Source organism: Triturus cristatus, chromosome 11 (genome assembly GCF_964204655.1).
Source record: "Triturus cristatus chromosome 11, aTriCri1.1, whole genome shotgun sequence".
NCBI classification, from domain to species: domain Eukaryota; kingdom Metazoa; phylum Chordata; class Amphibia; order Caudata; family Salamandridae; genus Triturus; species Triturus cristatus.
Window position 1 is genome coordinate 141,114,011 of NC_140594.1, and position 13,520 is coordinate 141,127,530.

General features: G+C 47.4%; 1 protein-coding gene across 14 annotated transcripts in view; it reads left to right on the plus strand.

The window, feature by feature from the left end:
* NCOR2 (nuclear receptor corepressor 2) overlaps window positions 1-13,137 on the plus strand; it is a 1,213,077-nt gene extending 1,199,940 nt beyond the window's left edge. For all 14 annotated transcript variants that reach the window (XM_085635706.1, XM_085635715.1, XM_085635711.1 and 11 more), the window contains one exon: window positions 10,161-13,137. In XM_085635706.1, coding sequence (XP_085491832.1) covers window positions 10,161-10,336 — 176 coding nt within the window. In that variant the 3' untranslated portion in view covers window positions 10,337-13,137. The remainder of the gene's footprint in view (window positions 1-10,160) is intronic.
* The last annotated feature ends 383 nt before the right edge of the window (window positions 13,138-13,520 follow it).

Genomic DNA, 13,520 nt, shown 5'->3' on the forward strand with positions numbered 1-13,520 from the left:
CTCCGCGTTCACCGTTGGCGCCGGCCTCGCGCACTGACGTCAGTTCTTTGTTTATCTGCACTAGCCAGCGCAGATCCGGAGAGAGCGGTACCTCTAGTCACTTTTTGACTGACTTTTTTGCGACTTTGTCAACACCATTTTTGAGTCTACCGACTCCTGGTGCACCCAGAGATGTCCAGTTGTCCTCGGCCCGTCTACAAGGCTTGCAACACCTGTCGCAAGCTGATGTCGGTTACGGACCCGCACCGCGTGTGCCTGTGGTGCCTGGAGCGCGACCATGATCCTAAGTCATGCTCCGACTGCCGTACCATGAACCCGAAGTCTTTGCAGGAGCGGTCCCGAAAGCTTCTTGAGGCCCGGCAGTCCACTCTGCGTGAGGTCCCGGTCACGTGGAAGGTTGAGAGGCCGGTCGCGGACTCACCACCACTCGTCATCAAAGTCTTAGCACTCCTCAGGTAAGTTGAAGCACAAGAAGAAGTCGAAGAAGCCTTGTCGCTCTTCGACTTCTCCCCGTCTGTCGGCCGATGCATCGAGGGATGCGGACGGTGCCCATCCCGCGGCTCTGCGTGCGGAACCTGAAGGGTCGACTCCGAGTTTTCCTCCCTTTCCGGGAGCCGGAGCGACTCCTGCCCAGCTTTGGAGTTTCTACAAAGCAATGCGTGCCATCTTTGGCCAGGCTAACTCCACCGGCGTGCCTTTGGGCCCCGCGGGCACGGCTGGGGGCCCTAGACCTTCGACGCCGGCGGCTCTGGCGCCACAGGGTCCCCTTGTATCGAGGCCTGGATCCGGATTGGCGCCGGTCGACCTTGTAACACCTCCCCGGCGCCGAGTCCACCAGCACCACGTCTGCTCCTGACGCGGTTGTGTCCCCAGCTGGCGTCGACCCCGGCCTCTACCCTGACTTGGACACGGAGCTGGACCGACGTCGACCGACGCTTGATCTGGCGCCCAACTGTACTTTTGTACCTCTGTTTGACCCTGGTGTTCCCTACCGGCCAGATTGGCAACCAGAGGAGGGTGAGGAGGACTGGGAGGGGTCTGTTGACCCTTTAGCTGACCAGTTGGATGAACCGGACTGGAGAGAGGAGTTGGGGTCCGTCAGTGGTCTGGATAACTCCACAGACCTTGGCATGGTGTCTCCTCCTACCGTGGCTACGGAGGAGGTTGTTTCATACGCAGTTGTGTTGCATAGGGCGGCCGAGGCTCTCAACCTCGAGCTACTTACGGTGGCGGTCAGGACGAACCTCCTGACAGAAGTGCTTCAATCGGCCTTTTCGGATCCCCTGCTTCCTTTCAATGAAGCCCTTACAGACATCCTTTTGGGCACCTGGTCCAGGCCCAACACTGGGGCTCCTGTGGATAGGATGATTGCCCGATGCTACCGCCCGGCTCTGGGTGACCCCTCTTTCCATTCCCAACACCCAACCCCTGAGAGCTAGGTGGTCCAAGCCTCTACAACCAAAGGTGCATTCCCTAACACACCACCTGATAGGGAATCCAAAAAGCTGGATTATCTTGGGAAGAACATGTTTTCTTCCTCTAGCTTGGGACTGCGGTCGGTGAACACTGCATGTCTGTTGGGCCGTTATACCCACTCTGTGTGGTATATGGTAGCACAGGTGCTGCCACAGTTCCCAGAGGATTCCTGGGCCGTGCTCCGCTGTGCACTCGCCGAGGGGAGAGACGCAGCCAAGTTTACCATACGATGTGGACTGGACACTGCCGACTCGCTAGGCAGGACAATTTCTATGTTGGTAGCCCTTTGATGCTACGCCTGGCCGAGGTCGACTGGTTTCTCCGGGGATGTCCAGGCTACCTTGCTGGACATGCCTTTTGATGGCCGTCGCCTGTTTGGCGACAAAGCAGACAACATACTAGAGCGCTTCTAGGACTCCCGGACTATGGTTAAGTCCTTGGGCCTCTCCACCCGCCCTGCGCAGTCTGCATTTCGCCCCTTTCGTGGCTATGGAAGGGGTGCCCCGCCACTTCAACCCAGAGCCACAGGCCAGCACAAGCTGTCCAGCCCCTTCGCAGCTGGGGACGTGAGAACTGCAGTCTTGGGTCTGGGGGCCAGCAAGCGGGCCAATCCACCAGCGCCCCTTCTGCAGCAGCCTCCAAACCCTCCTAGTCCGACCTTACAGGGCCACCAATTGCCAGTGGGCGGAGGATTCGCCATCACTTCCCCCACTCGGGCACCATCACGTCGGAGAGGTGGGTTTTGCAGATAGTCCGAAGGGGCTACTCCCTCCCCTTCGAGACTACCCCTCTATCCATGCCACCTCAGTACCATTGCATGTCGGAGGATCATTTGGTCCTTCTCCAACCCGAAGTTACGTCTCTTCGAGCCAAGGGAGCTATCAAGAGAGTTCCTGCCCCAGAAGTAGGTCTTGGTTGCTATTTCCATTACTTTCTGGTGCCCATGAAGGACAAAGGTCTGCGTCCTATCTTAGATCTCAGGAACGTCAACCGCTTCCTCCGGAAGGAGAATTTCACAATGTTGACACTAGCTCAGGTCCAGTCTGCCCTCGACCTTGGAGACTGGATGGTAGCGTTGGACTTGCAGGACTCTTACTTTCACATCCCCGTCCTGCCGGCCCACCGCCGTTACCTGTGGTTCATGGTAGGCCACAAGCACCTTCAGTTTACCGTGCTCACCTTTGGCTTTACGAAAGTGATGGCGGTGGTCGCAGCTCACCTGCGCAGATCAGGGGTTCCAGTCTTCTCCCTATCTCGACGATTGGCTGTTAAAGACTGGCTCGCCCCAGGCATTCGTCTCCCACCTCCAGACGATGGCGACCTCCTGCACTCGCTGGGGTTCACTATAAACGTGCTGAAGTCACACCTGCCTCCCTCTCAGAAGCTCCTTTTCAGCAGAGCGGTTCTGGACATGACACAGTTTCGGGTATATCCTCCCGAGGAGCGAGTCCGGGATATTTGGGCTATGATTCCGAACTTTCAGCCTCTATCCCAGGTTTCGGTCAGGCTGACCCTGAGACTGCTGGGCCTCATGGCCTCCTGCATCCTGTTGGTAGATCATGCCCCATGGCATATGCGGGCTCTACAGTGGGACCTAAAGTTCCAGTGGACAAAACATCAGGGGAATGTGTCCGATTGCGTTCAGATCTCGGAGGGCACTGTGCACCAATTGAGGTGGTGGCTAACAAACCAGGAATGGGTCAGCGGCAGATCCCTCTCTCTTCCCCAACCGGAGTTCACAGAGTGTCGAATGCATCACTTCTGGGGTGGGGCGCCACATAAGAGGGCGGAGATGAGAGGCCTCTGGCCTCCGGCGGAGATCAGAGGCCTCTGGCCTCCGGCGGAGACCAGAGGCCTCTGGCCTCCGGCGGAGACCAGAGGCCTCTGGCCTCCGGCGGAGACCAGAGGCCTCTGGCCTCCGGCGGAGATCAGAGGCCTCTGGCCTCCGGCGGAGATCAGAGGCCTCTGGCCTCCGGCGGAGTCCAGGCTCCACATCAACCATCTGGAGCTCCAGGCGGTCCGTCTTGCGCTAAAAGCATAGTGTAGGTGTTCAGGGACAACACCACCGCCATGTGGTACTGCAACAAACAGGGCGGGGTGGGGTCGTGGACCCTATGTCAAGAGGCCCTCCGTCTCTGGACATGGCTGGAGCATCAGGGCATATCCCTGGTGGTTCAACACATGGCACGTACACAGAACGCCAGGGCGGACGAACTCAGCCGCAGGTGCATGATGGATCACGAATGGTGTCTTCATTAGTAGGTGGTGGAAAGTCTCTTTCAGCAGTGGGGAGAGCCTTGGTTAGATCTATTTGACACCGAAGAGAACGCGCAATTTCAGCAATTCTGCACGTTGGAATTTCCAAGGCGGCTCTCGCTAGGCAACGCTTTCTGTCGCAAGTGGAGTTGAGGTCTTCTATACGCCTTTCCGCCTATATCACTTCTGCCCAGAGTGCTGAAGAAGATCAAGCGCGACCGGGCCCAAGTCATTCTTGTGGCTCCAATTGGTGACGAGGAGTCTGGTATCCCGAGCTGTTACACATGGCCATCGATCCTCCGATCAGACTGCCTCTTCGCGAGGATCTTCTGTCGCAGTAGCAGGGGACGGTCCTCCACCCAAACCTGTCCAGCCTCCACTTCTTTGCGTGGAGATTGAGTGGTGACAGTTGACAGCCTTCAACCTTCCTCCCAAAGTGTGTGATGTTATCGTGGCAGCCAGACGTCCCTCCTCTAAGACGGTATACGCCTGCAAATGGAACAAATTTGTGGCATGGTGCACAGCAAAGGCTGTGGATCCCCTTTCTGCCCCTCTTTCTGAGGTTCTCGTCCTCCTTTCTTTGGCCCTGCAGGGCTCTGCCCTGGGCACTCTTAAGGGCTACCTCTCGGCCATTTCAGCCTTTCAGAGGCTTCCTGATCAGCCTTCTCTTTTCAAGTCCCCTGTTGTAAATCGCTTTCTTAAAGGCATTACGCATCTTTTTCCTCCTGTTGGCTTTGTAATGCCTCAGTGGGACTTGAACTTGGTTCTTACTTATCTTGTGTGCGCTCCCTTTGAGCTGCTAGATAAATGTCCTCTCAGACTTCTCACTTTAAAGACTGCCTTTCTGGTTGCCATCACCTCTGCTCACAGGGCGAGTGAGCTCCATGCTCTTTCTTCATAACCTCCTTTTCTGGCGGTTCAACCGGACAAGGTTGTCCTTTGAACCCGACCCTCTTTTCTTCCTAAAGTGGTTACTTCTTCCACTTTGGTCAAACCATCACTTTGCCCACCTTCTTTCTGACCCTGCATTCTTCTAAGGAGGAAGAGAGGCTCCAACGTCTGGATCCAAACGTGCGCTTTCATTTTATTTAGATCGCACCAAGCAATTCCGGGTGGATGACTAACTCTTTGTTGGCTACTTGGGCGCCAAAAAAGGTCGGGCCGTGCACAAACAGACCATCTCTAGGTGGGTCGTTAGGTGCATTAAAGCTTGCGACTCTTTGGCGAAGAAGGAGCCTCCAGTAGGATTGCGCGCCCATTCCACTTGGGCGACGGCAGCTACCACAGCTTTGAGACGGGGAGTCCCCCTCAATGACATCTGTCAGGTAGCTACGTGGGCATCTCTGCACACGTTCAGAAAACACTACTGCTTGGACAGCCAAGTCCGGAGAGACGGCTTCTTTGGCCGTTCTGTTCTGCAGGACTTTCTGTTGTGAACTTGGTTCGCAGACCCACCTCCAGGGTTGGTATTGCTGAGGTATTTATTCTAAAGGTAAGGAATCTATAACTAATTGTCTCTTTCCGATGAACAAGTTACTTACCTTCGGTAACGATATATCTGTAAGAGACATAAATAAGTTATAGATTCCTTATCGCCTCACCCATCCTCCCATTCTGCTAACTGATTTGTAGGGTCAGGGAATCCCTATCAGGGCCCTAGTTTTGTGCACCAGTGGTCAGTGTCTTGCATGGCTCTGCGCTTCTGGTGTGGAATGTCGTGTAAAAAAACTGACGTCAGCGCGCGAGGGCGGCGTCTAAGTAGCTACCGCAACGTCATCCCGGCGACCATGACGCCAACGACGAACGCGGAGCCGACCGACGTCACCTTTCGACACGCAGTGGTACTGCAGTTTAAATTTTAAAAGGATTGTTCTGTCTCGGGAGACTTTGTGACCAGCTGTGAGAAAAACATTAGATAACAGGGACCTGGTAACAGCGCACCTCTGTGACCAGCTCAAACTAACAGTACTGGTGCTTACAGGCTGGCATACCCTCTAAGCGAACAAAAAACACAGTAACGTTTTGCACTGCACATTACGTCAAACTGCAAGGTGGAAGGGTTGTTCACCATGTGATTAAGGGTAACAATTCTCTATTAAAGTCCCACAAACAGTGGCTCAATTACTCATGAAGTATTTCTCTCTGCCTCTCCCACACACTGAAGAAAGTGAAGACCATTGTTAAATCCCAAAACTAAAACTGTTGCCAGATGTACACCACTGTTTGCAACTAGCTCTTATCAATGCCTGTAAATCAAGTAGCCACCTTTTGGAAGTCGTGTTCCTCCAGTTCTCTTACTGAACAAAAAGCCTTTACAACGAAAGCGGCGGCACAACGGCGTCATTACTTCGCCCTTGTTTATGCAGAATCGTTAACTCCACGCATGTCAGTACAGGGGCAGGGGAGGGGGTGCATCTTTTTGTCAAATTTAGGGTTCAGGGCTGGGACGGTTTTAGGGCTAAAGGTGCGATGGGGTTGGTGTGAGACACCGATGCCCACAGTCCACTATGAGGAGAACAGACTGAGAACGGGTGAACTGTGCAAAACCACATTCCTGGTTAAACCACCAATGAGCATTTCAATGCCGTCCAGGTGAGGACTATCCTGCATAGGCCAGACATAAAGCATTGGATTATCTGTGTCGCTCTTGAGACGGGACACATTTTCCCACTTGAAGACCCCTTGACTCCTGTAACACAGGGTCCGAATCAAAGCAAAGGGCACTCGCTTTTAACGAAGCAGTTTCTTACGAGATGCGGAATTTTCAAATGAAGAGGTGAGCCACCTCTGTAGCGACTGTTGCAGACTGGAGGGGTCCAACTCTACAGTCGCCTACATCTCCACAACAGACGGAGTGAGAGGCAGGAGATGGAGGCTAAGAATTGCTGAAAACCAAGCACTCTGGGACAAAGGCGCTGACCTGTCTGTTGTGGTCGGAGAGCACAGCTGACTGATATCCTCAAAAGGGTTTCAGATAGGGATTGGAATAGTGAATGTCAACTGGAGGCCTTACTTGGTTAAACTGTGGGCCACCACTTTCTAAAGGTCCCCACCTCTTCTCTCTTCTTGGCTTGATATGCAGGACCCAAGGATTCTCTCCAAGTTGATCCTTGGGTTCATCTTTACCTTTGCCTATACTATCATATGAGAGAGCCAGCTCATTTCTAGAACCAGAGGAGGAGGAGGATGTAGTCTCCAGATCACTGCCTTTAGATGAAGCCTACAAGGTAATGGACTTGTACTCTGAATTTCAACCAACTTCAGAGGCGTTCAAATTTTCTCTGACCTGTTAACCTTCCTTCGAATGTGAAGTGCTTGTACTATTTGTAAGTAAATGGTGGTGGCACTTTGGTAGTGGATGTACCAATTAATATCCTCTGCATACTTAAGTTAAAGAGGCTTTTCTCTGTGCAGCAGCCTCACTCAGAGAGCCTTTGAGGCTTCGGCCCTCCCTTCTGGTTGAATATGAGCTGTCTCAGCTCAGATGGTGGAAGTGCTTTCAGGAAAGATTGATACCTAAGAAATTCTCTTACTAAAGGAGCAAAGCTAAGCACAGTAGCTTCAAATAGGGAGCATCCGTTGTGTCTGGGCCTCATCGTGGGCACAAAGTGATTGGCCTTTTCCAGACTAGTGGTGTGGTCCCAACTCTGAATCATGCTTGCTAAGTCATGTTGATCTCGGAAGTAAAGTAGCAGGGAATTTAAGTGAAGGGGCCTAAGCACAAAGAAGCCACATCACACTCTTCAAGAGAAAAAACATGAACGAGGGAGGTTGGGGGTATTTGGAGAGACCCCTTCAGTAAAAGGCTGTTCAAGGGAGGGCTACTTGATTGGAAGCGAGGCAGGGACAACACTGGGAATGGAGGTATGGAAGCAGCGCAAAAAGGATGGACTGGGTGTGAGAGGCAGCTTTAGTAGGAACGGCAAAGGAGAGTGGGGGCTCACTCCAATAAAAAAGGGTATATAGAAGCAGGGCGTTGGCACAAAAAAAGAACAAACTGGAACAAGCTGCAGGATCAGGCCAAAAAAACCTCAAACGCATTTTCGCAAAGAAACACTTACATTAGGTTGGCTTAGTCAGCCTGGACATTTACCAGGCTGAAAAATTCAAGCTGAAAAATGTAGGTGACTCAAGTCAGACAGAGCAGCTTAGTTAGGTTTACTCTGGGTTGATTTTCACCAAAATCCCAAAGAACTGTAAGGTCAGCCTGTAAGACTACTTGTACTCTGATTTTGCAGAATATTGCTTTGAAATCAGTTATGCACCTAGAAATATGAATGTAATGAAAATCTGGATTGTTAAAAAAAAAAACAATGGGTCAAAGCGGTTCCAAGTTTTTCAATTGTTGGGGATTCTAAGTGTACTACTTCATTGCCTCCCGATGAACCATGGTACGTCGGAATTGCTATTCTGTCAATGCTTCCAAAAGGTAGCCTGTCAGATGTAAAGATACTTTAAGCTTTGGTTTGGAAGTTCTTGCCTGTAACATTTCGATGCTGTAACTTTTTGTTTTAGTGTAAAATGTGTCCCCAAACCAACTCTGTAGTGAATTCCAGCAATTTATTGGAGCATTTATAAACATACTAACAAGGGAGAAGAAGCGCCAACTTGTCTTTCGCACCTTCAATTGAAGGGTATGTTGCAAAAAGAATTAGCGCAGAAGATATGATTTTAAATGACAAGTATTATTGCTAATCTCTTTACAAAGTGATAGAAAATGTATTCAGTAAAATGTAGTTTTCTCTGGACTCACCTCTACCATATTTTGTTGGAATAATAGTGTATTTTTTTTTGCCCCTGTCATTTCCATTGTGTATCTAAGTGGCTTACCATATATTTTTGTACTTTATGAACAGTTTTCTTTTTAAGTTAGGAAAATTCAGCTGCCGTTCATTTCTGTATGCCAGTGATTTAACTTTCTTATATTTTACTCCCATTGGTTTACAAATAAACTTAAATGCTCTTCACAGTTGTTCTGAGAAACATGCTCTAAGAATGAATGTGCAAAAATAAAATTCTTGTTTTCTCTGTAAGAAAGACACCATTAGTCTTTGGCAGTTCCAAGAATTAGGAGAGCAAGAACATTTGCCTTCCTCACTGCTAAGTTATGGAACTCCCCTCCTGTTCAGCTCAGGTCCAATAACAACTTGTCAAGCTTTAGGAAACAACTCAAAACATATCTCTTTAGGTAATTACTTAGCCCCGTGTTTTTCTTTGTTAATATATCTTCTTTGTGATTTTTAGTCACTTTATAGATATTTTTAGATGTCCATATACCTCACCAGGAACCCCTGCTACTTATGGGGCCTGTCAGTGCCGGGAAGCCCGTATTTGGGTATCTGTTGCGCTTTATAAAACCCTATAAATAAATATAGCTACTTGAAGCTTGCACCAAAAAGACTAATTCCCACCATTAGTTTTAAATTGGATAAATGACATTGCACTACTTTTGAAAGTTACAACACTATACTGACTAGGACCATAGTAGGGAATATACAAACATTTTTACTGATAGTCTCCAAATATCGTCTTAAAAGAAACCTGTTTTTACTGAGAGCAGAAATACTATTAATTATGGCAGTAGTAGGTGCTTGGAGTGGTTTCCCATGTGTTCAATGTGCATGTCTACTTTGTAACCAAAGAATACAGGATTTGAATCCGTCATACTCTTCTAACCTGTACCTATCTTGGGCAGCATTGTGCAGAATATTTAGATCCTTGTTTTCAACATTTTAATGCGTCTAAATCTAGTAACAAATGAAAGATTGTGTTATTGTATATTTAAATTCTTGCAATGTTTATTTTTTAATTTGTAAAATAGGATTTTATTGCACAGTTGCACTTTTTTATATTTGCACCAAAAATTGGTTTTATTGGGAGTATGCTATAATCATGTATTGTTTTCTTCAGATGGGAACTAACTCAATTAAGCTGAGTTGAGGATTTTACATTTTGGAATTCACCATTATCAATATCACCTCTGGTTACTTTTTTTTATTATTGATCTGTGAATTTCCTTAAACACCCCTGTGAGAATGTTTTAAGATTTGTTCTTTATCAATTGTCCATTACAGACTCGCTGAGATTATGCAAAAAATGAGACTTTTGATAAGGTTTTGATTTAATGTCCTATATCCTGCAGCCCATATTGGTTTATTATATTAACCAATATTCAGCATTTATTTCTATTGAAGGAAGGAAGAAACAAAGCCAAATTGAACTCTCGTAACTCACAGCAGGATGTTTCTAAGCCCATTTAGGGTGCCTCGGGTCTACACGTCGCTCTTTAATTTATAGAGCAGTTGTAGGAGGCCAATGACTTGAACTAATAATGTCCGACTATCGACTATTCCAAGTTGAGGTTACTGTTTGTTAGTCTAATTCATGGATGAATTGGTAATGCTATGTTTCTCCTATTTTGTCTTTAGGGTCGACACCATTTCCATACAACCCGCTAACGATAAGGCTTCCAACAGGATTAGTGGCGGCCCAGCCTCCGACGTCCATTCCACAAGGAAACGCCAACAGCCAGCACCGTGCCTGGGAAGAGGAGCCGAAACCCCTGCTCTGCTCGCAGTATGAAACCCTCTCAGACAGTGAATGAGGGAGGCGCAAGCCCATCAGGGAGCACTGAACTATCTCTGAGACCATGGAGCCGGAGGACTGCTATCAAAGCCAAGGAAAGAGCAGCATTTTGAATCAGTCTGCTCTCATGCCTGAAAATCTAGCAAGTCTTCAATCAAAAAAGCCTTAAAATGAAGCTCAGCCTACTCCTCGTTCTAGCGTTGGCACTGTTGTGTGCCAGCACGATCCAGTGTGTAAAAGATCATTCAGCAGAAACCAATGCTTGGCGACCTTAAAGTAGATCAAAACAATGCAATTGGTCACTGAATTTCAATGTTTTACTCAGGGGATATTTCCGCCTGGTGCTTGAATGATCTGACGTATCTTCAACGTTGAAAACCATAAGGAAGATGTATGCATTTAGGCATATATGTGTGTTTTTGTGTGCATATGGACACACCTATCTATGCACAGAGGTACAGTGTGCACATTCCAGTTTAGTGCAAATATTTCACCGCTCGTATTTTTCCCCATCACAGCCGCACATTTGATTTGATGGCATGCATTGACAACTTTGGTTCCCTCCGGTGCTCTCTCAAAGCTGATTCCCGAAGTGGTCTTCTTAATGTCTAGTGAAATTCTGATTGCACTTAAACAGTCACGCCTACCATGGGGGAGGTTCTTTGCCACAAAATGGCTTGTGAAACGCAACTGAGGCCAATGACTAAAAACGAATACATGCGTACGACAGCATCTGCCACTTAAAAGGGACAACGTTTTTAACAAGCACCTTTCTGCAAACCAAATTCTTCAATGCATTTCAATAAGGCCTTCCTTGTTTTGTTGGAATGCTAGCCCCTTGAACTCTTACAAGAATGGATGTTCACATCTGAGGAGTCAGAGTTGTTAAAAACAGCTTATGGGGGATACTGGATGAAGGTCCAGGGTTTTGGTGTTAGTGGGACAGCCTCAAAGAGGCGACGTATAGCAGAGCAACGCCCCTTGCGTCTATAAATTCAGATTGAAGGTATGACATTAATAAGGCAACTAGCTTAGCTGGGCTGCAGCAGCTGAAGTTTCAGTGGACTTAAATTCATGGAGATCCCTAAAAAGGAGACAGTGCGGCTAACCACGGAGGTGTCCCAGTTCCAAAGAGTCTGCTTCCATTTGAACATCTGTCAGGTGGAGGATGCCAGCTGTATTCTCTTTGGTCTGGGAGCGTGCCCACGAGAGGATTCCATGGTCTATCCATGAGGCAAATGTGCACAAACTTATGCGTATTCATACTGTACTTTGCCTGGTATCCAGTACTTGAAATGGGATTTGAAAGCTGACTTATCCCTATGGTGAATACAAGATAGGCCTCCTGGGAGGCAAATGTGTGTCTATAACTTAATGAACATTTAACAAACCCCAGCACTCTGTCCTTCCAAGATATAATAATGATGATTCAATGCTTTTACCTTGGTAACAAAAATGTTGTGCAGTGTGTATCTTTGTGTACCACTCATACAAATTCAAACTTGCTCCAAGAAGCTCTTTAGCCAGTAGCACTATTGAATTGGCTGAACAGCGAGTCCCTCTCGCCTGGATGGTGGCGCGGGTCCAGGGACCATTCTGCTGTCCATGAGAGATCTCATCCCCATGCCTTCCCCTTTACTAAAGAATAAATTCAGAGAATTCTCTGACAAGTCCCCACCCCAGAAACTATTATATTTCAATATCTTTTGAGAACACTGTGCTGTATAATGCATTTGAATGAAAGAGATTCTCGCAGCACAGGAGGCAACAACTAGCCCTCGACTGGGCAGACAGAACTCCTATGCTGTACAGACCGGGCAAGTTGGAATGTCTTGTGGCTGAAGGGATGGGAAGCACTGCTCGGAGCAAGAAGGAGTGGTTGTCTCCCCCAAAACACCCCAAAGTATAATCCCTGCTGGAGGGAGGTAGAAATGAAGACCTGATGCAGCCCCGATTTCCGATTTCCCACACCCCAACTAGTAAATGCTATCTGTTCGCAGAGAGACTTGAGGGATTGTACTGTGTCGCGCCCCCAAATGGCAAAAGAAAAAAGCAATTGTGTATGATGTATTGGTCTACAGGGTATATTTTTGATACCTTCTATGATTTATTTCAGATACTTTATTCGAGGAAGGACATTAGATAAACAGTATTATATGCTGCTCTGAGACGCTACTTACTGTACAAGAGGATTTGTGTTCAGACTTTAAAACGTTGTCCATTGTGTGGAAATAAAAGTATCAAAGGTTTATCAAAGTTCAAGATAATTCAATGGAATGTATTCGCTTGCTTGAACAAAATGGCTCTGACTGCAGGATGTTGTGTTTTATAGTTTGTTCATATTTGTAAAGCAAAAATAATACTTCATGTCGTGGTCTCCTATCCAGGGGTATTTTCCAAATTCCCTAAAGATGTTTTTTTTTATTTTGCAAAACATAGAATCATTAAATTCTTCCTCACAAATAAATATCAGCATTTCTCTTGATCTCCCAAGATATCTTTGCCTGTAGCTATCTGGTACCATTTTCATTCCAGTTTCTATTGGTTTCTAGTATAAGAACAAGTATTAGGCTTTCATGGATTCTGGCATCTTGCTGTGTAAGAAGAGCTCACAGGAACTGTTCTGCTGCCTTCCATATGTCTTAAAAGTTTGTAAGCAAGCGGTGAACCCTGATTGGCTCATTTATCTAGGGAGCATCGCAGCCCTTGATGATCACGCTGTCACTAACAGTTTTTTGTTATCTTTCTTTGGCATTATAGTTTCAGGTCATCACAAAGATTGTAATTCTTATTTCTAAATAAATGTACAGTTTTTTATCATGCTTGTTTCAGCAGTGGGCAGAGTTTTTTTATTATTGTTTATTTAATATTATTGGCATTTTTACTAGGCAAAATTCACAAATTGACCTTTGACCTCAGAAGCCTAGTGCCAAAGGGATGGCGCTTTTCCACTGTGGTTCTGTTCTCCTTTTCAGGATTTGGAAATTACAAAACTAAGTGTGCACATACGTATAGAGGTTTCAAATTCGACCTAGTGTTTCTTTTCTGAATAGCTCTGTTCCGAGTCCCATGGTGTGGTTCTAGGGGTAGAGTCGTAAATTCAATCCACATTTGAAAAGGCTGTAAGTCGTCATGGAAGATTAGGGCCCAGGAAAATATAAAGCCAAAGAAAAATTGAATTTCCCTTCAAAAGTAATGTTGGC